Source organism: Colobus angolensis, unplaced genomic scaffold, assembly GCF_000951035.1.
Source record: "Colobus angolensis palliatus isolate OR3802 unplaced genomic scaffold, Cang.pa_1.0 Scaffold117, whole genome shotgun sequence".
Lineage (NCBI taxonomy): Eukaryota > Metazoa > Chordata > Mammalia > Primates > Cercopithecidae > Colobus > Colobus angolensis.
The window spans coordinates 7,021,619-7,048,067 of record NW_012112808.1 but is presented as its reverse complement, the minus strand read 5'-3'; the positions used below and the strand labels follow the sequence as shown (position 1 = coordinate 7,048,067).

The window sequence follows — 26,449 nt, the reverse complement described above, 5'->3', positions numbered from 1 at the left end:
GGTACATAACAGATGTTTCAAAGTTTTGAAGAGAATAAGCTGCCTCCTTAATCTTTAGTTTTTAAAAAAACCTCTTAAAAAAAAAAAAAAAACCCAACTTCATTCCCCTTTTATTCCGCTTAGGAATATTCTAATATTCTCTCAGCTCTCAAATTAAAAATTCAGGTTGTTTTCCTCAAGTTTAGTTTTCAACTCTTCACACTATATTTTATTCATTACATTTTTCTTACTACTCGTTAACTCATAAATTTTTAAATCCGTTTTGAGCTGTATGTTTTTAAAGGGTGGTGCAGTTGCTGTCTGAGAAGTAAGAAGGAAGAAAGGAAATAACAGAGTCCTGCTTTATCTTGACCAAAGTCATATCCTAGAATTTCAGAAAATTACTAGAGCTCTTTATTCCATTCATTAAATCCTTCATTCATCCACTCTCATGCTTCTCTTCTAAGTCGTGAGCTTCTCCTGCTTGCACTTACAGTGATGAGTTATAGCCTGCTGAATGAGTATTTTCACCCTCATGTGTGTTTCAGTGGCTTTGTGATGGTGTTATAGTTTATTTTAAAGTTTTGATCAAAACTCAAAGTGACACATGCTTAAATTTTATTGTCAAGCAAACTCTTGGTTCATGTCAGTATTATTTGCATATCACCTTCACAACTGTGTTTCTTCTTTGGTGTTTTGAATTCTTGAATTGGATGTAAACCCAACTAGCAAAGTCCAGTTGGAATTTTCTTTTAAACACTTGGAAGATTATATTTCAGAAAGGTCCTTTGGTAATGTCACTAAGGACTGAGTAGATAAAATAATATTAAACTTACAGCTGTGTATTGTTTCCATCCTTCAGAAGCATGTGTTATTATGATGGATTTGTTTGTGTTGACCATTTTATGGGAATCAGAAGGGCATAAGTTTTCTTTTCTTTTTTTCTTTTCTCTTCTTCACCCTTCTGCTTTCCCACCTGTCTCCCAGGTCACTCAGGACCTCTTATTGCATCTCATATCTACACACATGTTGAGGCATGAACTGTTTCATGTATGTTTCCAAGTCTTGGGAATGTGACAGGATGGCTGTTCCAAACCTGATTCCCTCTGCAGAAGGGGATATGAGGGCCTTTTTCCCTAGGTGGCCTTACTCTTCTCTGGAGAGTGATACATATTTCAGTATCAAGAAATATATAGACATTTTTATAAAAACACAGAATTAAAATATTCGTTTGTAATTTTACCTGGATAAAGGAGCCATTCTCTGTCCAGAAGCCTGCAGCTCCATTGCCATTTTAAATGTCTTTATTTCCTGACTTATCAGGTGAAACAGTAAAAGATTTGAATTTGAATAATTTTTTAAAGTCATTAGAAATGAAAAACCTGAAGCTGCCATTTCTCACCTTGCCCTTCACTGTATTCCATTTCCTGATTGTTCTTGTGATTCCTTTTCTCTAGAGGAACATAGATCAACTTTTCTATGGAAATTCTGTAAGGGATTTATTCTGAAGAACTCAGGGATTCACCATCCTCTCCCTCCTTCCTTCGGTATTAAATAAGCAGTCATTTGGGTTCCACACTCAGCTTTTTAAGCATATGCTGAATTATTCCAGGCTTCTTAGTATTAAGTGAATACTTGGTTTCATGTAATTGCGGTCAATTTGTTGAGTGTTAATGCACTTTAGTTGCATGAGGTACAATTGAATTAGCTCCCTGGGGTACAGTTGCAGCGAAATACAGCTTTGAATAGCTGAGTGGCAGTCCCCTCCCTGCGCCTTGATCAACCTTCACTTAAAACCCCAACTCCTGGATTTAGTGTCTTCCTGACATCAAATGGGTATCAACTTATTTTAAGGTGAAGGGTGTTTTGAAGATTCTTTTTGAAGAAACTAGAAATAAGTCTGGTACTCCTCAGCTTTGAGAAATCTAGACTGCCCTGTATTTTGGTCAGGTAGCAGGTAAGAAAATACCTTGTCTGTCAACTTTCATTTAGAACATTTCTGTTTAATTCTGTTATCAATTTATCTCACTGCTCTTGATGCATAGTTCCTTCTTAACATGTTCTTTGGAAAAGTTGAGGCTATCTTGCAGCTATGGTCTAGATTGTCAATGCTATGATGAATGTACATACAAATCACAGTGGGCTTCCCTTTTAGATATAAATGCCTTCTTGCCACTGCATGGGGAGGTGGATGTTAAAATCACGCTTTCCTTTGGCTTTTTCATGTGACAGCACAAGGAAACTGAGCTATTCTGGTCTATTCCTAATAAGAAACAACAGTGCATTCTAATGAGGAAGGAGAGATTGTTAATTTCATGTATGTGTGTTTCTGAATTACCTGCTCCTTCATACATTGGTGTGCTTCTTATGGATGTGAAGTGCTGTTGATGTTGCTAATTACCGTTTCAAAAGCATGGTTCTAATAAGGCCAGACACAGCTTCTGCATCCTAGCAGGCTCTCTGTGTACTAACATTTTGGAGAACGTGAAATTTGATGAATGTTTACAACTAAAGGTCATCTTTCCTCACACTCACATTGGTCAGCCCCATCATTCAGGCTTAGCTCTCTTGTGCTCCCACATTGAGTTAATGAGTGCTCAAGGACTTAGGAACAGCTGCAATGGAAAAAGCTTAGATTTTTAAGGAGAATAAACTGAAACATTGTCGATAAACCTGAGGTTGTTTTTATGTATGTAAAGTCTATAAAACAAAGAAAAATTAAATGCTGAGGATTTTTTACATATGTAGAGAGACCTGCAGATAGAAATTGAATAACTATACTTCTCCACTTTTGTTGAAAGAGGCAGTCTTTTAGGTCATAGGTTATGGTTTCTGTTATTATCCAAGTGCCCAAATTTCTGTAGCACTTGAAATAGTCTAGTCAGATTCTACGCCATTGGTGTCCCCTGCCTGTTGCTCAGGGCAGTGAATGGTGTGGCACTTTCAGGGCTTCCTGCTGCATGAGGACAAGCTTTCTAAATTTATTTTAAGGACATATTAAAGATATTCGGGCTGGGCGTGTTGCTCAAGCCTCTAAAGCCAGCACTTTGGGAGGCCAAGGTGGGTGGATCACCTGAGATCAGGAGTTCAAGACCAGCCTGGCCAACACGGTGAAACCCTGTTTCTACTAAAAATAATAATAAAAAATTAGCAAGGTGTGGTGGTGTGTGATGGCACGCACCGATAGTCCCAACTACTGGGACAGCTGAGGCACAAGAATCACGTGAACACAGGAGGCGGAGGTTGCAGTGAGCTGAGATCACACCACTGCACTCCAGCCTGGGTGATGAAGTGAGACTGTCTCAGAAAAAAGATATTGTGAAAAGATTAAAAACATTAAAGATTATCTTTAAGATGTATTAAAGATTACGTGAAAGTGTCTTTTAAAATGGAAGCAACCTAAATGAGGATTTGGGCTATGACATATTAATATAATGGAATGTTGTTACAATCATTAAACGTCTGTTGTAGAAGCACATGATATAAAAGTCTTCACACTAAAAAATGGTTGAAATGGTGAATTTTGTGATATGTATATTTTACCACAATAAAAAAAAGTGTTCACAGATATTTTAAGTGAAAAAATCTGTTGTAAAGCAGAATGTAGTAGCTTCTCATATGTGCATGCAAAAGTGTATCCTAAAATGGTGTAATGGCTATGTTCTTTGCTTATTATCTGTTGAAATTGCTAGTGATTTTTATTCTTCTCTTTTCTTTCTGTATTTTCTAATTCTTCTTCCAAATATATTTATTACATATAACCTATGGGGGAAGTGAATAAGCTATCTTAGTAAAAGGAGAGAACTCTCTTCCTCCAGTTATTTGTGTAACTTTTTAATTGAGAGTCAATTAGTTCTGATTATGAAGTAGAGAAATAATGCACACAGAAGGAAATCTTAGAGAATTTGTTAAAATATGGAGCTCAGTTCCACTAATATGATATCTAATCAAATTACAATGTTGAAATATTAAACAATTTGACAGAACAAATATTTCTGTATTTAAGAACTTTGCAGTTATTCCTATGAGATTTATCAGAATGTAGTGCAAAAAAAGGAGAAAAGTGGAACCGCTCTGGAAGTGGACATCGAAACTTTAAAAAAACCATAACTCTTGGATGATTGGGCTAGGGAATGAATGATTCGTAATTAAAGCTCCATTTGAATAAGAACAGTGTTTTCATCTCTAAACTATCACCAAATGCTTGGTACAGCCCCAGGTATTTTGTCGCTTTACTCCAGGGTATAATTTGTAGAAATTTATTATTAATGCATTCAAATGTATCACCTATATATCTGCTCAGTAACAGAGATTTAACTGAACACCTACTGTATACAAAGCAGTATGCTAGATGTACAAAAGAGAAAATGGCAGGGCTTCTTTTTTCAAAGTACACATCACTTTTGCTTGATTTAATACCAGAGTATCCCAGATCTATCTTGGAACAAGCAGATGGAGGGTTTTGGCTAAAAGGGGTTCCCCTGACTAGCTGTCCACCTTGTCAGGCACCCTCAGAATAGTCAGAGCCCAGGAGTTAGTAAACCCCTTCATGAAGAAAATACCTAAGTGTGTTCTGCTTGGAAGGATATTCTTTTTCTCATAAAATCGTGGCATATTTTATAGTTCCAATCACAGAGCCACCCAGTAGCCTAAAGTGTGAGTTAAATACGGACAGTCACATAGATCTATTCACAGTTTATATCTATTTGAAATACTTTAAAAGATTATTTTTTACCAAAAACAGAGAACTTACCAAATGGTGTGCCCCAACCTGCTGGTCAGTGTATCTTGTATCTGAGGGTATGGTCTCAGGAAGCAGATGGCCTTGCCGCAGTTCCCATCCCCTGCTTGCTGGGTGTGCTTTTTGTTTCACTTTCTGTGCCTCCTTTCAACCACCTCTGCTAGGGAGGTGATAATAATACTCATCTCTTTAGCACATTTGTGAAGAATAAATGAGATCATGTGTCAGACCATCTCAGAACACTGACTGACCCCTAGCAGGTTCTCAGTAAATGTAAGCTCAGTGGTAGAAGTCATGCTGGTGGTATTAATAGCAGTGAAGTAAAATTTTATGTATAAGAATTCTAACTCCTTTAAATTTAAAAATTTATAGCCGTGAGACACACAAAATCGCAGTGTTTTACATTGCTGAAGGTCAAGAAGACAAGTGTTCAATCCTCTCTAATGAAAGAGGAAGCCAAGCATATGAAGACTTTGTTGCTGGACTTGGATGGGAGGTAATGCATTTCATTCAGTAGGTGTTTATTGACCAGCACTATTTAAAGATGTGTCCAAACTAGACATTGTATAAGTTTTTACATGTGCTTTTGCATTCAAATATAGCATAGGTAGAGTTCTGGAATTGAAGAATTTATTGGATTTGACATCTATTAGTTGCTTGTCAGTATTTAATACGTGAACTTTTGTTTTCCTTTAACTTTCCTCTTAATATTTTTTCATTTGCTTTTTATCAGAACTGAATAGTCAGATGGGCTCTCCCAGCCATAGACAGTTTGTAGTAAGAGAAGACAAATGTGGGCAGAGAAGCAATGGCTTTGGCCACAGTATGGAGATTGAAGAAGAAGTCAATGACTTGATGGGTGAAAAGATGAAGAAAGAGTTGGATGAAGTCAAAAGTTGCAATGAAAATATAATATAATAGCCATGATGGTTTAGCTATCAACCTATTTCCCTAAGGTAGATCTCAGGATGATTGATGTTGGAAAAGTTTATTTTTTTTCTTTATTAAATGGTACTCTGACATACAGACACATATACATTTATACACATGCATACACACACACGCACACCTTTCCCCCCAAAACATAAACCTAAACAAAAAAATTCCTAGAATCTGAAAGACTTAGTAGTAGTTACAATGGAAATCAACATATCTAAAATAATTTACTTATTTTTTTCTTTTTTCTTTTCTTTTTTTAGACAGAGTCTTGCTCTGTCACCAGGCTGGAGTGCAGTCGCATGATCTTGGCTCACTGCACCCTCCACCTCCCGGGTTCAAGCTCTTCTCCTGCCTCAGCCTGCCAAGTAGCTGAGACTACAGGCACGCACCACCACGCCCAGCTAATTTTTTTGTATTTTCAGTAGAGACGGGGTTTCACCATGTTGGCCACGATGATCTTGATCTCTTAACCTCGTGGTTCACCTGCCTTGGCCTCCCAAAGTGCTGGGATTACAGGCGTGAGCCACGGCATCTGGCCAATTTCCTTATTTTTTATTAGTTTCTTGAGTACCTGTGCTGTGAAAAACTTTCTGGGTGCCTTTGAGAGCTCAATGCTAGCAAGGGGACTGAGGTAGGGATGGGGACAGGGTAAGAGTACATGAGAGTCAAAACGACATCCTTACTAAGGCAAGTAGGTTTGAGTCTAACAGTTACTGCACTTCCAGTAAATCATTGTTCTCACAAGTAGGGCTACTTCTAATTTGTCATAGAATATAGTTATTATTTAATGTATTTTTAAGTCATACATTATCAATTAGAGTTTTAAGAGTATACGTTTACTGTATTTGGCACAGAGGAGATTCTTCTATTTCTTTTTTCATATGTGTTAGAATAGGTATTTTACTGAAAGAATACTAGTCTATGACAAGTTAAACATTTTGGATAAAGACACTAAGAAGTGAACACTCATGCCGTAACTTTAAAATGAATTATGACTCATAAACTTTCAGCAGTGGGGTAAAGTGGTTGTTCAACCCTTTTGAAAGGCAGTTTAGCAAAGTTTGCTGAATATTTTTAATATTGGTACCTTTTGACCCAGCGTCTTAGAATAACACTCCTTTGAGTGTGCTTTCTGATTTGAAAAAGCAGAAACCCCCAAATTCCATCAATACGGAACCTATGTATACACACACATATATACATACACACACATACATTTATACATACAGGTGGGAAAAAAGTTAGAGATTATATACCAAAAGTTTGATAGTGGTTTTATTCAGTTGATATGATTATAGAGCACTTTCATTCTTAATGTTTTTTATTTCTTTAACATTTTAATCTGGTCTAACTTTGTATTACATTTGTTTGTAATCAGAAAGAAAGATATAAAAATGAAAATAATTTATGTTTTTGTGAATTCACAGTCCTGCTTAGTGAAAGAACAGCTCATTTTTGATCCTCACTCTTTCTTCTTTGTGACCTTTGTCAGGTGGATCTCTCCACCCACTGTGGGTTCATGGGTGGCCTTCAGCGCAATGGCAGCACCGGGCAGACGGCCCCTTACTATGCTACCTCGACTGTGGAAGTGATTTTCCACGTTTCCACTCGAATGCCGTCAGACTCAGATGATTCCCTCACCAAAAAGGTAAGGGGTCTCCTCGGGCACCATTCTTAGCTGCCCCGGTTTGTTGGTGAGGTTCTCCTAGGACAGACAAATACAAAGGTAGAATGCACACTGAGATGGTTTCCTCTGAACTCTACGACCCTGAGATTAAGGTTTAGGAAAAGAAAGGGTCTTAAATGTTACTTTTGGATCTTCCCTCCCGTGAATATTACCTGATGGAAAATGACATTTTTGATGTCACAGATTGTCAAAGGTTACAAAGTATGATAACCCTGTCCTGGTGGGGCTCTGGGAAAGCAGGCCCCTCCGAGGCTTGCTACAGAGTGATTTGGCAGCATCTGTCAACTTAAGTGCAGGTGTGCAGCTGCCCAGCAGCCCCACTGTTGCCCCTTACCTTTTATTCTTCAACTTGCTCTGTGGCCAGTTTTCCTTAGAAGTCAAAGGAAACCTTCTCCACCCCTGAGGAACCTCCCCCAGGGAACTTGGCCTTTACCTTCCAACCTGCAGGATGTTTGCCTCAGGCGACCCTGTGTTCAAAGTGAGGAGCGCCTTAAAAGAAAAGGCATTTGACTCTAGGAAGGAAGCCTTTAATCGGATCTGCTTCTGTAAGCTTCCAGATGAGGAGAACGTCTCAGAGCAACTGTGATTTGCACTCACCTGGCCTGCTAGCAGGTGGGGAACCTAGAATTCCCACCTTTCTCTCTCCCTACCACATAAATGCAAGGGACTGAGGGCAGCACCTCAGGTGCTGACTAAGGCTGGCCACTGGGGAGTCTACTGTGGTGGTTATAGCCAGACCCCGGTGACAGACGCAACAGGGATCAGATGTATATTCAGTTATTTCATCAGCCTGTGCCTCAGTTTTTCATCTATTAAGTGAGATAAAAAACACAGCCTATGTTACAGGGTTGTTGAGTGAAGTAAATGAGATAATTCCTATGAAATTATGAAATTGCTTAGCACGGTGCCTGGGACGATGTCTCTGACCATCATCCCTCATTATTGCCTGTTGGTCTAATTGATTCTTTTTTTCCTGCCCCATTAGCCAGGTGCTTTATATTGGCAGATTGGCCTCACTGTACCTGCTTTATTTCTTTATTGCACGGTTTTGCTTTTCACCACTGCAACCACAGATGTCTGGACTATGTACAGGCATACCTTGTTTCATTGTGCAGCACTTTATTGCGCTTCACAGGTATTACATTTTTTACAAATTGGATATTTGTGGCAACCCTTAAACAAGTCTATCGGCACCATTTTTCCAACAGCAGGTGCTCATTTGTGTCTCTGTCTCATTTTGTAATGTTCACAGTGTTTCTAACTTTATTATTATCATTATTATTATTATTATTACTATTATTATTATTATTATCTCATATGGTGGTCTGTAATCAGTGATCTTTGATGTTGCTATCGTAATTATTTTGGGACACCACAAACTGCCCATATAGGATGGCAAACTTAATTGATACATGTTGGGTGTTTTCTGACTGCTTCACCCACCAGCCGTTTAATAACCCCGTGTGGCCTCAAAGTATTCAAATGAAAGGAAAAATTGGATGTCTCTCACTAGAAATCAAAAGCTAGGAATGATTAGAAGACATGTTGAAAGCTGAGATAGGCCAAAAGCTAGACCTCTTTAAACATTTACCCAAGTTTTGAACATAAAGGAAAAGTTTTTGAAGGAAATTAAAAGTGCTACTCCAGTGAACACATGAATAATAAGAAAATGAAATAGCTTGTTACTGATATGGAGAAAGTTTTAGTGGCCTGAACAGAAGATAAAACCAGCCATAACATTCCCGTAAGCCAGAACTTAATCCAGAGCAAGACCCTACACTGTTCAATTTTATGAAGGCTGAGAGAGATGAGGAAGCTGCAGAAGAAAAGTTTGAAGCTTGTCAAGGTTGGTTCATGAAGTTTGAGGAAAGAAGCCGTCTCCATAAAATGAAAGTGCAAGGTGCAGGAGCAAGTGCTCATGGAGAAGCTGCAGCTTATCCAGAAAATCTAGCTAAGATCTCTGATGGAGGTGGCTGCACTAAACAACAGATTTTCAGTGTAGTAAAAACAGCCTTCTATTGGAAGAAGGTGCTATCTAGCACTTTCATAACTAGAGAGGAAAAGTTCATGCTTGGTTTCAAAGCTTCAAAGGAACAGACTGAGTCTCTTGTTAGGGCTAATGCAGCTGGTGACTTTAAGTTGAAGCCAGTGCTCATTTACCATTCCCCAAATTCTAGGACCCTTACACATTATGCTGAATCTACTCTACCTGTGCTCTGTAAATGGAACAACAAAACGTCTGTTTAGAGCATGGTTTACTGAAGATTTGAAGCCCACTGTTGAGACCTACTACTCAGAATAAGAGATTTATTTCACAGTATTACTGCTCATTGGCAATGTACCTCATCACCCAAGAGCTCTGAAGGAGACGTGATGTTGTTTTTCATGCCTGCTAACACAATATCCATATTCTGCAACACACAGATCAAAGAGTAATTTCAACTTTCAAGTCTTACTATTTAAGAACTTTCATAAGGCTATGGCTGCCATAGGTAGTGATTTCTCTGATGGATCTGGCAAAGAACATTGAAAACCTTCTGGAAAGGATTCACCGTTCTAGATGCCATTAGGAACATTCATGATTCATGGGAACAGATCAAGATATCAACATTCACAGGAGTTTGGATAAAGTAGAGTCCCACCCTCGTGGATGACTTTAAAAGATTCAAGACTTCAATGAAGGAGGTCACTGCACATGTAGCAGAAGTAGCAAGAGAATTAGAAGTGGAGACTGAAGATGTAGCTGAATTACTGCAATGTCATGATAAAATTTGACTGGATGACAAGTTGCTTCTTACAGATAAGCAAAGAAAGTGGGTTTCTTGAGAAGGAATCTGTTCTCAGTGACGATGCTATGAACATTGTTGAAATGACATCAAAGGATTTAAAATATTCCATAAATTTAATTGGTAAAGCAGTGACAGGGTTTGAGAGTATTACTCCAATTTCAAAAGAAGTTCTGCTGTGGGCAAAATGCTGTCAGACACCATCACATGCTACAGAGAAATCTTTCATGAAAGGAAGAGTCAATCAGTGTAGCAATTTCATTATCCTATTTTAAGAAATTGCCACAGCCACCCCAGCCTTTAGCAACCACCACCCTGATCAATCAGGAGCCAACAACATCAAGGGAAAACCCTGTACCGGCAAAAAAAGACTACCACTCACTGAAGGCTCAGATAATCATTAGCATCTTTTAGCAATAGAATTTTTTTATTAATATATGTATGTTAAGAAATAATACTATTGCATATTTAATAGACTATAGTAAACATAAGTTTTAGGCATACTGCTTTCCCAGTGCACACAAAAATTTGTGTGATTTGCTTTATTGCAATATTTGCAATATCTAAAAAACCTATTGTAGATATGTCTGGAACCAAGCGTATAATGTCTCTGAGGTGTGCCTGTATATGATGGGCAACAGTGCATGTGAAACATCAGAACTCGAGTCATGGCCCAATTACAGATGACTTTCATAGCGATCAAGTGTCTCAGATGTACAAAGCACAGTTTGCATTCAAAAACTCAGCAGCCTTTCCCTCTCCTGCCCCAGCATGCTATAATGACCTCCTGGGGGTGGCAGTACTACAGTCAGAAGCGCTGACCACGTGCTGGTTCCCACAGGTCTTGGAGGAGCTCGCTCAGTGTTGGGTTTTGATGGCTGCCCCTGGCTGTAGAACTCTCAGCAGTGAGAACTCTGCCCTCCAAGAGTTCACCAGGATCTCAGACTCTAGTGTAGCTTACCAGGATCCTAAGCTGGGCTCACACATCTTTTTTATTTGCAGTACATTGTAAATTATTTCTGCTTTGCAAATGTGTCACCACATTCTATACTTTTCTTATGACTAAGAATTATTTTGTTAAAAGATATAATTTTTAAAATATAAAATATTTTTTAAAATTATTTCTTAAGTAGGACTGTTTTTTCTTTTTTGAGAAAAGACGTGTTTTCTTGTTAAAATGCCAGGCTGTAAATAATGTTCTAAGACTTGGCCTGGTTGAAAGATTCCCTACTGTAATAATCAAAATTCAGCTGATACCTTTTGCAGCTCTAAGATTTAGCATCATTAGTGATAAACTCTCTTTATCAGATGTCTCACAGCTAGACTAAAAATCAGTCACAGTAACAGCAGCCCACAGTTCCTTGTCTTATTCTAACTAAATTGTTCCTAACAGCTTAAAAATGAGCTACAAAATTCTAAAGTGATTCATGCTCTCTTCTGCCCCCATCACGGGGGGACTTTTTCAATTCTGCAATCCGGTTGCAACCCCATACTGAACTCTTGATCCTTCACTGCAGAAATTTGTTAGCTCTAGCTAGATTAGATTTTTCACAGCTAATCTAACTGCTGTAGGGGTTTGCAGAGTGGGGACAGAGCTGTGCTATTGGATTTGTCCAATTCATTTGACTCCAGGACTATAATTGCACTTATGTCTTACAAGGCTTTTATAGCCTCAGGCTGGCCAGCCACATAAAAAACAAATTGGCAGTGATACAGTACGAGTGAAAAGGGATGAAAGGCCCACATTATCAGTCTCCAGGCAGCGCTGTTCTGGCAGGAAGTTTCTTGGTTAATTTACAAATAAAACTTAGATTTTAGGATGGGCACACTGTCAGCTGAACAATGGGGATGTCAGGCCTGACTGTTACTTAGTAAAAGTAGCAGCCAGGCCCACTGAGGAGCAGGAATTCTTCAATCAAACAGACGACTCCTTCTGGAGCCAGCTGGCGATGTAATGCAATTAGTCGAGAAAGGAGGTCAGCCTATTAGGTGTGTACCATGACCAGTGTCACCAGTGGCGTGCAGCCTGGCAGCAGCAACAGACAGAATGGCTTAGGCAAAGGGACTTTAAAACTCTGTTAGGATGAAAAGTTGTGGGGCCAGGATTGATTTCTTAAGACTTAAAATCTGAGCATTTGTTCTGAGCCTGATGAGTATCCAGGCATTCTGGAGCCTGTTGTGCAGTTGAAGGAGTAGCTAACATAAACACCGGCTCCATTCCAGGAGACTCATCATTCTTCTCCAGTTACATAGGAACCAGATCAACTTGACTTGTATGCACTCACTGAACTCACTGGTGGGTTTCTAATTTGAGGGCCTCTAATCACAGTTCTTTAGTATTCACAAAATTGGGTCTCCATGATGGACTCTTCTTTAAATTGGGCAACACTTTGAGGTGTCCAGAGTATTCTGTATGTTCTGACGTGGTTGACAGTTTGCCCAGATGAATTTTATTTATTTTACCTACCTGTTTCCTTATAGGCAAAAGAAGCCATATTTTTGCCCTTTGCTCCAGATTTATCAGCCAGTTGTTCCCATGGCCTTAGCTTTTAGTTTTGTGATTTAGCTAGTTAAACTGTGATGTATCCAGAAGTCTGAGTCACATGTCACTGAAAGCAGCTTTGAGATGGTGAATATATCATATCATTACCACACAAAAATAGCTTTTCCTTAATGACAGAATTGCCACACTGGGAGGGTGGGTCTATTAGTGTGAAACTACCCTCCCTTGCTGTAGTTCTGAGAATACAGATGCAAGTAAAATTAAGAGATACTTAGGTTATGTAGTTGAGTAACCCAATTTAAAATGGGAAAGTAACTACAAAATTTCAAAAATCACGGTATTACCTCACAGTTAATGTTTTGCAACTAATACTTGTGGACTTATGGATCAAAAGGAGCTGTCACAGATACTAGAGCACCCACATCAGGTGGTGGCAGCACATTTGAGGGGTGTTTAGTTGGTGTTTCCATTCAGACATTTGTGCAAGCATTATACCAAGGGACCCAGAGCCACTCTGAAGCTGGCTGTCTTTGCAGGGTGAGGGCTGTAAGTGTGGATTCTGGGATAGCCCCAGTTCTCACGACTGCCTTCTGCAGGTCTGAATTCCCCTTACAGTGCCAGTTAGATACTATTCGTATTTCCCTGACAACATACCTATATTAGGTTCTTGGTGATGCTGGCTACCATGTTTTTTCTTCAAAAGGACTGAATTTAGGAGTGTATTGTAATGTCTTTGCATGTTTTATTAAAAAGAAAAAAGAAAAAGAAAAGCTGTAGCAAATATAGGAATAGAGAAATAGAAAGAGCTGTTCAGCACCACTAGGAGGCCCAGTGTTGTATTTTGTTTAAAACTATGTAAGGGGTTGGCTACACCTTTTGCCTGCTATTCTTTTACCTTTATATGGGAAGGGGGAAGGAAAAAAATGACGTACTGGGTAATTTTGCCATTAAATTGTTCTGGATCATCATGACTTGTGCTCAGCACCCGCAGTTGCATTTGTCTCAGAGCCCACATTCAAACACAGTTGAATTGTGCACCCCTCAGAATAGGTACAAAGGTATAGGCACAGGTCACTTTTTAAATAATTGGCCGTACAGTCGTTCCCAGAAGTATGAGAGATTGAAGAATAAACAGGCATTGCAGCAAATGAGCTTCCTTTGTAGCCTTATCAATAGAAAAGAGGCTATGTTGGGGTCACCTGAGATTTTCTTTTTGTGGTCCAATAGTCTAAAGAATATTGTATTTATGCTAACATGTTTTAAATACATAGTATTCCAGAACATCTTTTTTAAAAATACTTTAAGACAAAACTAAAAATGTTAGATTTGACACATCTCTATTTTATTAAACTGCTTCTGAATTTAGTCATTTCTAGTGTTCATCTGTTAGATAAGGAAGCAAGAAATACTTGTTTGTGGTGCTGGAGAGCATCCTTCTGCAGTTCCATGTGAGAGAACGAGAATCTCAAATTCCCAGAAGATGTCAGAGGACCTTACCAGCCTTTGTGGTTTCAGAACTTCAATTTTGGCCAACATTTTAATCTTTATAATCTAGTTTATTTTAGTCACACTTTGATTCTTTGTCACTTAAATGATTTCGTGTGAGCTTTCTCCAGCTTGAGATGGTACAGTCATCGTGCAGGAGATTGATCAAGGGTGTTCTTACACCTGACAAAGCCTGGGCCTGAAAGAACTCTCAAGGGGTCTTGTTTTGGAGATCTTTCTAGTAAGGCCTCCTCAAAGAGGCCAGGAGTCTGTGATTTGCTTTTGTTCTTTATAGACTCTTTGTATATAAGATGATAAAACAAGTGGGCTACACTGCTAAGCAATGACAGTAAAATAACTTTGGGTACAGGCTTAGGTAGCTTTGAAACAGTGAAAATGACCCTGAATTGGAAGCCCAGTGCATGTCCCGGGCCCGCTCTGTCACTGCTGCTCATGCACCCTCGGGTAGGTGGTGCCTTCACCTTCCTGAGCACCCATTTCTTTCTTGTACAATAAGATGAAGATGATGTCATCTACCTCAGAGGGTTAGTGGGAAGATTAAATGAGACAATATGTGTGAACATGCCTTCTATACAGTAAGCACTCTTTAAATGCTAGGTAGGGGTATTCTTATCAGACTTAAGCAATAGTTATTCATTTCCTAAGCAAAGGTAATTTTATACATCCTTTTCTTAAAGGTTTGTCACAAATCTAGTTTCTTATACATTTGATAACAATTGTGTTGTAATGGCTTATGTTCTCTTATGTTCATATTCTTATGTTCATAGTAATCATTGAATTGAGAGTCTCATAAAGCACAACTGCAATGTGGAATAAAAGACGCAGGCTGTTAATTGTTTAGAAACATATTCAGCAATACAAAGCATAGGACTCTGATGCAGGAGTAAAATTCCATTAGAAAATAAATTCTTACAAAGACCTCAGTTCCATCCAGCTGTAATGTGCCTGCGAAGCTTGCATGCCTTATCTTAGTACCAACGCGCTAAGAAGACAGACTGTGTTTTTACGCACTTGTGCTTTTTAAAATCCTCACAGAACATCAGTGGTGTAGTCTTTTTTGATAGTGAACTTTTTTTGGCCTTTGAGTTTTATAGTTCAATTTGTAAGCCATGACCCCTCATAAACTGCTGTTATCACCCTGATTAATAAAGAGCCAATTTGCTGTTGCAGCTTCGTCACTTGGGGAATGACGAGGTCCACATCGTCTGGTCTGAACACTCCAGAGACTACCGCAGGGATATTATCCCAACCGCCTTTGGAGATGTTTCAATCATTATTTACCCAATGAAGAATCACATGTTCTTCATCGCGATAACGAAGAAACCTGAGGTACGTCGTTTTTATTGCATTGTTACACTGACTCATAAAGCATTTGTCGTGTGATTCACTGTCATTGAAAATCAATGATACAAATATGTTAAAGGGGACTCTCATCCAGTTGTTGAATGTCTTACATGTATCTGAATTATGCATGCTTTATAGGAATTAAATATGAATTGGGATTTTCAAAGAATTTTTCATCATGAGCACAAAATTTTGTTGTTGTATTACTATACGTTTTTGGAAATTATAATGTCAAATTTATTATTTTGTAAATGTTTTAAGTTTTCTAAATTTTGTACTTTTGAAAAATTGTAACTTGAAATTTTGGGTATGTTGATTAATAATAAGAGTTGAAGGAACCCCATATCACATCTAGCATTTTGTGGAGAACCGTGGGTATGGAATCCAAGCTTGCCTGGTGTACAGGCACTTGCCAAACCTCTGACTGTGCTAATGGGGTCAATCCTGCAGGATTGCAGGCATGTCCACGAAGAGGCTGGGCCTCTGGAGCACGGCCCATGTGATGAGTTTCAACAATTGGAGCACCTTGCTGCAGAATCAGTTCAGCCATGTCAATTGGTATTGATCATGGGAAGAGCTGGAACAATCCAATGATCTGTGTGCTGTGTACTAAATTGGCTGCAGTTTCGATCCTTGTCATACCTTTAGTGGTATCTTAGCCATGCTTTATGTAGCAACTTGTTTTTGTTTTAGAATTACTAATAGAAGGGTGTTTTTAAAGTTCTTAAACATTAGCATATTAAGCCATCTCTCAAGAGGAATGACTTTGTGTTTTTCAGCTTGATAGTAAGTATAATCTTCATTTTCATTTCAAGTTGTTCTCCTGAAGGAGCTGAAAGTTACCCTTCTGAAAACTCTCTTTTAAAGCTTTGAAATAATAGACAACAGATTTATTGTTCATATTAGGATTTATGACCTAATCTAAAGGGTTAATGTTGTGAGGATTAAATGAGCTAATAAATAGAAAATGCTTCAAACAGTGCATGGTCCAGAGTAAAAGCTACTTAAGTGTTAGCTATTCTTCTTCTTCTTCTTCTTCTTGTTTGTTATTACTACTATGGAGAGAGAATACTTAATGAATTCCAAGTTTAACATGCTTATTATTCTCAGAGTAGATGCAGTGCGGGTCAACTCCTGAATTCATAAAAGTCCCATTCTGGCTGTTGCAAAGCCTGACATAAAGGGAACTCTCTTTTCTATTCAGGGAACACAGATGCCAAAAGTCACTTCATATTAAATATTTGTATCATTTTTTATTCTGATGTCCATGTGTGTAAAGTTTTCAGTTTTGTGTATGAAAATGGCTCTTAGTGCTAATATTTTTGTTTGTCCATGAAGAGCACTAGTTTAAAGAATTAAACTGAAAATTTTAATATAAGGGAACCAGTGAATTTAGTGTCTTGTAGCTTTCAGAAAGAGGAAATATGTTTCTTTAATATTTAGTATGGATTAATTGGCTTTATTAGCTCATTTTCAACGTGGGCCTCTAAAATGTCATTTAATGTCACCTTTATTTTTAAATAAAAAACATACAAGGCATTTTAATTCACTTTATAGAATCAAAAGTGATTTTTTAAAAAGGTAATACACTGATAATGCATGAATGTAATTATTAACATACCTTGTAAACTTTCTTATAAAATGTTGGCACATTTTATGAATTTGGCTATAAATTCTAACAAGATGAATTGAGCAAATTGCTTTCTTAATATTTTAATTCAAAAAGCCTAAAGGGAAGAAGAGAATAATGGCCAACTGGAAATTTAGTGTTATCCTTACATTTAAAGTACAAACCATTACAATGTAATAAAATTAATCCAGACATTTCCAGGGCAAGTGTGGCTGACCTTTTGTTCACCAACCACTGACCCCAGGGTGAATGCAAGAGGCTTGCGGAGGGAAAGTCTGTTTGTTTGGCTTCAGTCCCTGGTATTTAAATTGCATTCCCTAATCAAATGAAAAGGCTGTCCTCTCTATCAGGTTACAGAATCCATGGCAACATTTGGCCTTTTATATCCATAATGTTAGCCTTTTTGTTTGCATCTAAGTAGAGACACCTGGAGCAATGTTAACATTAACCGATTTAGCATTAATAGCTTCATTATATAAGAATTTCTGATCAGATAGCTGTTACTTTTGTTATATTGCTTCAGCTTGTATTGTTGTCATTTTTTATCTCCCTGCTTGGCAACCAGGCAATGATTTGCAAATTTTTTTTGTCTTGATTAATTAAGCAATATAATTATCAGTAACCGTGATGCAGTCTTTGCTCAACAAAGCTTCTGAGAGAAAACAATGGTAAGTCTGTTAGTATGAATGCATTCCACGCGTCCCAGATGCATGAGGATATTATGGACAATGAGGGGAAAGGCCGCCTGTGAGCGAGGACAAAGGGTGCCACGCAGACTCGACACACTGCACATACCGCCAGGGACATGCTGCGGGCTCCCTGGGACACAGACGCCTCGTTAGATTACAGCTAGTCAGCAGAGATTAATTCTCAGCCATTTGGTGCAATAATTTACCCATTCCCCAGCCTTTTAACTAGTGTTCCTTACTGTGGAAGGGAAGGCTTTGTACTCAAAAGGTTTATTTAACCTTGCCTACTTTTAGGGATCTCCACCAAAATCATTAATTTTTTCTTAGAAATTGTAATGACGCAGCTGCTTGAAGTTAAGGAATATTCCTTTTGAAGGACAGGATATGCATAAGTTTCCAAAATTGTAGGTAGAGCCAAAGGCATTCTTTTAGCACCTGTGTATTTCATCTGAGTGTAGGATGACTCTGTGGTCTAAGTACATTTATTTTACTGTTCTCTGGGCAGCCATGCTTCTCTAAGAATAATTTTAATCCTTTTTTGGGAGAGAAAAAAAAAAAAACCTCATCAGTACACAAAAGTCTTGCTCATTGGATAGAGTCATGCATATTCAAAGTGTACTTTCATTCACTCGGCCTCATTAATAGCGTATGTAATAATGTAGGGCTATTTGTAATACAAGCTTACAGGCAGCATTGCTTCCAAGTCCTTTGAAATTGAACATATTTCGCTTTTTCATTCCATACACTTCCCTTAAATATACAAATTATGTGCCTGGCAGAATCCGCCTCCTCTTAATAATACACAGCATTTGTGAAATGGTATGTTGAAGAAGTGTGGGTGTGCTTGTGTGAACGCATAAAACCCTCTCATCGGAGAGGGCCTGTTCACTTCTTGAGCTTTGTATTGAACTTCTTTTTTTCATTAAAAAAAAAAAATCAGTGTGCTTAGCAGCATCATTCCATTGTTGAATTACTTTCAAAATAAGTCCATCTCCATAAACATTGACACAATCGTTCTTTGGTCATAGAAAAGAAATGTGTTATTGTTAGACTTATGTTTTTTCCAGCTTTTATTACTAAGTCAGCAGTCAAGGAAAGACTTGCATATAGAGTAGAAAGTGAGTGATTCAAGAGGTTTGTTAAAATGCCTGAGTTGTTCTTCAGAAAAGCGATTCATAGAGCCTCCACACTGCAGTGAGTACCCACGCTGCTTTCCCTCCCTTTCAGTATCTGGAAAGTAATACTGGTGTTCAAAGTGTTTGCCTTTAGAAATTTGCGAAGGTAAGTTTTAGTGGTTTGGACATGTTTGTTTCCAGGCATAGTAGTGACTGACTGGTGACCGGTTGACCAGAGGGTAGATGTTGAGAAGCAGCCTTGAGCAGGAGCAGTTGAGACAAGAGGAAGTTTTGGTGAAGTGTCCTCCTCTTCACCTCAACCAGAGTGTCCCTTTTGTAAATGGAAAACATGCTAAAGTCCTCTGAATTCTGCTTACTCAGCCCTGGTACACATGAGCATGGAGAAAAAAATGATAGTGATTCAGTGATTTCTGAAAAGCATAGGAGGGAAAGTAGTAAGACAGGAGATGGGACCCCAGAGTTACAGTTCTAAGCCTACCACAAGATGGTAGGTGTCTTGGGCAGATCTTTCCGTTTCTTTGAACCTTAGCTTCCTCAGCTGTGAAATGCTGGTTGAGAATCAAGGCTTCTCTGTAGTCCTTAAAGGGATTCTAAATACCTTTTTTTTTTGGATCCCCTTGTTCCTAGCTGCCCGTACCTTTCCTTAAGTTGTCCTGACTATCCCCAGAGCGTGATGGAAGTAGTTGCTGGCTCTCTTGAAGGTTCAGCAGTTGTTGTGAGTGAGTGAGAGAGTGTGTGTGTGTGTGTGTGCGCGTTCGTATGTTCGTGTGTGTTCATGCATCCCTCTTCAGGGTGACATCTAGCCCAGGACCTGTACCTGGAGCAGGTGCCCAGAAATGCTGGAAAAAGGCTGATGTGCCAGAAGTTACAAGAGCATTTGCACATGGGAGGCTGAGAGGAGCCTAGGATTGGCACTGAGTTTGAAAGGAAGTCGTTTAAGCTTACTAGTGTGACCTCATGGTATAGGGAGAGTATTTGACTTTGCAACATGGTTATGTAAATTTCTTTCTTTTCATTTTATATGTGCAGATTTTCTTAAATATTTATGCCAATCACAGCCAACTAACCTGTTTAAGATTAAATCATGCCCTTTAAAATGCTCTGGGAACTTCTCAGGGAAAATAAATTGTTAACCTTTGAATACACAAAGAATTATTTATTTAGAAAAGATCATTGAACGTACCAAACAACCAGAATGTACTAAAATAGGTTATTAAATGGATTACTATGTTATGTTCTGTTTGGATAATTTATTATTATTGTTATTAGCATTATTTTTAGTAAAGGAATGACATTGAGAACTATGTGAAAAGGCATCTGTCATTTGCAGATGTTAAATTAAAATCAAATTTCTTCTCTAATTCATTGCCACTTCTAATTAGAGGAATTCCCTAGATACAAGGGATTTGTATTATTCCTTTTGTCCAGTTTTTGAAAGACTGAGTCACCCACGAACAGTTGTTGAAGAATACTAAAGAACGTTTATTTATACAATAAGCCTTGATACAGATGGAAGAAAATCTATAGCTGACTATTATTAGCTCTTAGCCGCTGTTTTATCTTTCACAACAATTTGGCTTTTGAGAATTTCTTCTCAACTGATTTTCCTCAGAAGTTGACGTTATTTCCCCTTTTTTAAGTTGGTCTTTGCATATACATCTTCTTGTTTGCTTTATCTTCTCTCCTTTGGCCAGCCAGAGAGCCAGCCTGTGTAAATGCATACCAAATGGCAAATGGTAGTGTAAGAAAGCAAAGCAGCTCTCATTCTTTGCCTCTGAGCTGCTCAGTAGGAAGGGCCTTTTGACTCAAGAGACAGCAGGCTCCCCAGACCCCTCGGCATTCAACTGCCTAGGTTCCTGCACACAGGTGCACACAGTGTCAGCCACTCAGCCCAGCAAGGAGGATGGGTGTCCGGAACACACAGAACTTTTCTGTGAAAAGGAAAGAGCACTCATTGCCCCAGAATCAGAGAATTTATCTTTACAGTAGTAGTTTCTGTGCAAACTAATGTGAAACGTATTAGTTTGTTGTTGTTGGGTTTTTTCCTTTTTTTTTTTTTTTTTTTTCATTATCACTTTCATTACAACTCCACCTCGCCAGTTACTGGACTGCTTTTAGTATAAGCCATAAGAGGAAGTACACTTATTTTTTTTATGCAGAATATTTTTTAAATAAACTCTTTGAAGTGTGGTGTTACTAAAGATAGATGGAAGAAAGGGTTATTCTTTCTTATTATTTCTCATTTGTGCCTGGCAACACGAATGATCTTAGACTATGAGTAGGTCCTTGATTTTCCTCTTTGGAACTAACTGAAATGCCTGTGTTTTCTACCAGTACTATCTTAGAGGGAAAGCTCATTGTTAGTCATCACTAGTAGAACTAACAGTCTCATCCTTCTTTGCTCCCATTTGAATTCTCACAGGCCCCACTGCTTCCTCTGTGCTGTAGATACTGATATCAAAATAGCTTTGCCCAATCTTTGCAGTTTTTAAATCTTTGTGTTTTAATTGTGGAACATTTTTCTCAAACCCACCAAACAGAACTGTGGAAGTGGAAGAAGGTTACTCAGGACCCCAAGGCCACTCCCTTCACCCTTCCCCTGGCCTTTCATGCATCTCCATGAAGCAAAAGACAGATGGTCACGAGAGGCCTTATTCTAGAAATGTCGAAAGGGGCAACAGAGATTTGGTTAATGCCCAGCTATCAGTCCCTTGGGAACAGGAGTGCTTCATTCAGTCAAGCAGGCAACATCTATCCGTTGAGGCTGCTTCATGCCAGATACTGTGTCAAGGGTTGGGGGTCCTACTCTCCTGGAATCTAAATTTTAGTAAGGGAGATGGCCACTAAATAAGTAAATAAATGGTTGAGCCGAGACTCTTATAGGAATGGGTGTTTCAAAGAAAGTAAAGCAGAGTGATAGAATGGGCAGGAAGAAGGCTGCTTTAATTCCGATAGGGAGATGTCTGGTTTCCAGTCAGCATGGAGGAAGCTTGGTAGTCATCACTGCCATCCTCACAGCGAAGGTAAGTTTTAGTGGTTTGGGCATGTTTGTTTCCAGGCATAGTAGTGACTGGCTGGTGACTGGTTGACCAGAGGGTAGATGTTTAGAAGCAGCCTTGAGCAGGAGCAGTTGAGACAAGAGAGACTGTATCAGGCAGATATAGAGAATCACAGCTTATCAGAACAGAAGCCCAGTAGCAGAAACCTCTGGGAAACCGATGCCACGATAGGAATACTTAAATTATAATTCACCAATTGCAGGAGGCTTAGTGTGGACAAATCTGAGAGTTAAATAGAGTCAAGTGGGGCTGGCTTGTAATCCCTCACACTTTTGTGAGTTTTACCTCTAGGATACCTACCAGGTTCTCACAGTAAAAACTGGAGGAAAATCCCCTCTTTGGCAGAAAAAGAGAGAAAGCAGCCATTTGGAAATACAGTTGACCTTTCAGCAACGTGGGTTTGAACTCCGTGGGTCCTCTTATACATGGATTTTTTTTCAGCCAAACACAGATGGAAAATATACAGTATTTGTGGGAAACGAAACCCATGTAAATGGAGGGCACAAATACAAATGGTATTTGTGGGCCAATTGCAGGAATTAAGTATGCTTGGATTTTGGCATGCACAGGGGTAGGGCATTGGTTCTGGAACCAGTCCCCCTCATATACCTAGGGATGACTGTATACCCAAAGTATGTTGTTGTTCTTAACAAAGTCTGCCCTCAAGAGAAACTTTTTTTTTTTTTGAGACCGAGTCTGGCTCTGTCACCCAGGCTAGAGTGCAGTGGTACAATCTCAGCCAGCGCTCAAGCAATCCTCGCACCTCAGCCTCCGGAGTAGCTGGGACTAAAAGCATATGCCACCATACCTGGCTAAGTTTTGTATTTTTTTGGAGAAATGGGATTTCACCGTGTTGCCCAGGCTGGTCTCAAACTCCTGAACTCAAGTGATCCACTCACTTCGGCCTCCCGAAAGTACTGAGATTACAGGCATGAGCCACTGTTCCCAGCCAAGAGAAACTATTTTAACACAGCCTATCTGGCCTGGGGGAAGGGAAACACTTAACACCAACTCCTTTTAGTCTTCCTATCTCATCTAAGTTGGGATTGGAAGGAGACAAGAAAACAAAACTGAGAAGCACTTTTGAAGGTCACAGTCCAGGGGCACAGGCTCACTGAAAGACTGAGACATAATGCTAGGACTATAGAATGCTTCCTCTTCTCCATACCCAACTACTATATCAGGAGGGCTTTTGTATAGTAACAGGGAGTACAGCTGAAAGAACTGCACATCCTAGATCTTATTCAAGAAAAGTTATGTAAAAAAGCCTGGAAATAACATGGGTGGTGAAAGCAAGGTCATCCAAAGAAATTTTAACCTCTCACATGTACAGCTATAGAAAACAGGAAGCATGGCCTGTTAGCCAATTAACCATAAAACCCCACATTTGAGGCCTGATTACTTCAGTTCATTTTACCCAATACATCATATCCAGCTTTCAACAAAAAAATACAAGGCATACTAAAAGGCAAAATAAACAATTCTAAGAGACAGAGCAGGCGTCAAAACCAGACTCAAACGTGGCAGAGATTTTAGACTAATCAGATTGACAATTTAAAATAACTATGATTAATATGCTAAGGATACTAATGGAAAAAGTGGACAGCATACAAGAAGAGATGGCTAATGTTAAGTAGAGAGATAGGCACTCCAAGAAGTAATTAAAATGAAATGCTACAAACCAAAAACCCTGTGACAGAAACAAAGAATGCTTGATGGGCTCATAAGTAAACTGGGCATGGCCAAGGAGAGGAATTGTGAGCCTGAGGATGTGTCAGTAGAAACTGTGAAACTGGAATGCAGAGGGGAGAAAAGGTTGAAAAACATCTGAACAGAACTTCTGAGACCTGTGTGACAATCACAGAAGAAGAAACGACATGTAATGAGACTACAAGGAAGAGAAAGGAGAAGAAATTTTGGAAATTGTCATGGCTGAGAATTTTTCAAAATTAATGACAGATCCAGGAAGCACCAGGAACACTAAGCAGAATAAATATTAAAGTATCTACACCTAGGCACATACAAAGCACAGAAAACCAAAAACAAAGAGAAAATCTTGAAAGGAGCCAGAGGGCTCCTATGCTGCCACCAGTAGCTACAGAAGAGCAAGGGTAATAAATGGGACTTCACTTCAGAAAGCGTGCAATCAAGAAGAAAGTGGCATATTTAAAGTGTTGAAGAAAAAAAAAAAAACACTAACCTAGAATTCTGTATCCAGAGAAATTATTCTTCAAAAGTGAAGGAGAAAGACCTTCTCAGAGAAAAGTTGAGGGAATATGTGATTAGTATATGTGATTAGTAGACCTGCCTTGCCTTTCCTTCATCGTAAAAAAAAAAAAAAAAGAAAGAAAGAAAATTATGTAAGTCATAAAGATGAACCCACCTAAAGAAGGGAGAAGCTTTAGAGAAGGAAGAACTACAGGTAAAATGAAATTTTTTTTATTCTTTTTTTAGGACAGACTGTCAGTCTGTTAACCAGGCTGTTAACTCAGCCCTTTTCTTATTCTTAATTGATCTAACAGATAAAAATATGTTCCAGATAATAATAGCAGCAAGTATTTCATGCTTATAGCATACGGATAAGTAATAAATTATAGCAATATTATAAGGATAGGAGGGAGGAATTGGGAATACTCTCTTATAAGGAACTTCCACTACCTGTGAAGCAGTATAGTGTTATTTGAAAGTGGATTTGAGTTAGTTGTAAATGTATTTTCAAACTCAGGGCAACCACCAATAAAATATTTTTTATATAATATGCTGAGACAGGGGAAAAATTGACTCATACACAATTCTCAAAACTAGAGAAGGCAGCAAATGAGTGGAAGACCAAAAAGGAAAAAAAAAAAAACAAAGAATAAGGACAATGAATAAAATACATGTCAGTGGTCTTAAATATATCAATTAAAAGAGACTGTCAGAGTGGGTGCCAAAGAAGCCAAGACCCAACTATTTGTCTTGTTGTCTCCAAGAGACCCACTTTACATATGAAGATACAGTTTAAAAGTAAAGGAATGGAGAAAGATATACCATGCTAACACTAATCAAAGAAAGCTGGAATAAGTATATTAATATCAGATGGAGCTAACATCAGAGCAGGGAAAATCATCAGGGGTACAGGGGACATTACATAGCAGAACCTGCAAGGCCACAGTGAGGAGTTGGTCCAAATCCTGAACTTGATGAACTAGAGCAGGGGTGTCCAATCTTTTGCCTTCCAAGGACCACATTGGAAAAAGAACTATCTTGGGCCACACATAAAATACACTAACACTAATAATAGTTGATGACCTTAAAAAATTGCAAAAAACAAAAATCTCGTAATGTTTTAAGAAAGTTATGAATTTGTGTTGGGCCACATTCAAAGTCATCCAGGGCCACATGTGACCCATAGGCCATGGGTTGCACAAGCTTTTAAGCTACAGCAAATCAGTTAGCCCCTCTAGCCTTCATCTCTTGCTCCATGAAGTAGGGATGAAGTGCTGGCCTCTTGGGGTTGTTGTGAGAATTACATACTGTACACTGAACACTGAGATCAGAACCTGGTCCAGTAATTAGGGGTCATAGTCATTGAGCTCATCATCAAAAATGAAATGTTCCTGGACTTTTAAACCCCTTATCTATGATTCTTTTGTTATTTTGTCTTAATCTTGTAATCCAAGAATATCTATTATGTATATTATTTTCGTCTCTAATCACTAAGAATCATTGACTCTAAAGGCATCAAAAGAGAATCACTTATAGGCCCAAATAAGTGATGAACCATCTGTAAAATATATTCATGGGGATGCCATACTGTTCCCATGTTGACTTTCTCACTATTTGGAAATCCCTTTCCGTTTCTGGCTCAGGCTCTGCAAAACAGAATATAAATCTGTCTTTTCCCACCTTCAAGAATCTAGCCCAAGCCCAGTGAACCATTTCCTGAGCAGCCTCTCCTTAGAGAGTGCTGCTTTGCTGGTGCTACATGGAGTTATGTGTTCTGGAGGATGGTGCGTGGCCTTCCCCTTCCCACATCCCACCCTGAACCATAGAACACACAAGAAGACATTTAGGATTGAACACAGTTTACTTTTCATAAAATGTTTATAAAATGTTCAGTGCATGGACTCCTTGGTGTTTCTGGTAAATAATGTGACTACTGTTGTATTTCCCAATGGGAAAATTATTGTCTTTTGGTACAATATCTTAGCAGATTTATCTGTTACCCACTTTGACATCTCAGGCATAAATGCACAAGTACAAACACATCCTCTCAATTCATAATCCCTGTGGAATTGTGAATTTCCCAGAGGGGGAAACTGTGTCAGATCCTTGAATCCTAAATCTCAGATGTGAAGGGAGCATTTAAGTTGTCTGTTCTGACCTTTATGCAGGACACCCCTGACGGCATCCTTACCCGTGTGTTTGTGCACCAGCATCACTGGAACACAAGACCAGCTCAAAGTCC

General features: G+C 38.8%; 1 protein-coding gene across 2 annotated transcripts in view; it reads left to right on the top strand.

Moving 5' to 3' along the window:
• The window catches only part of RALGAPA2 (Ral GTPase activating protein, alpha subunit 2 (catalytic)), a 321,938-nt gene that overhangs the window by 200,322 nt on the left and 95,167 nt on the right, over positions 1-26,449 (top strand). For both annotated transcript variants that reach the window (XM_011963148.1, XM_011963143.1), the window contains exons 34-36: positions 5,093-5,216; positions 7,152-7,307; positions 15,312-15,470. In XM_011963148.1, coding sequence (XP_011818538.1) covers positions 5,093-5,216; positions 7,152-7,307; positions 15,312-15,470 — 439 coding nt within the window. The remainder of the gene's footprint in view (positions 1-5,092; positions 5,217-7,151; positions 7,308-15,311; positions 15,471-26,449) is intronic.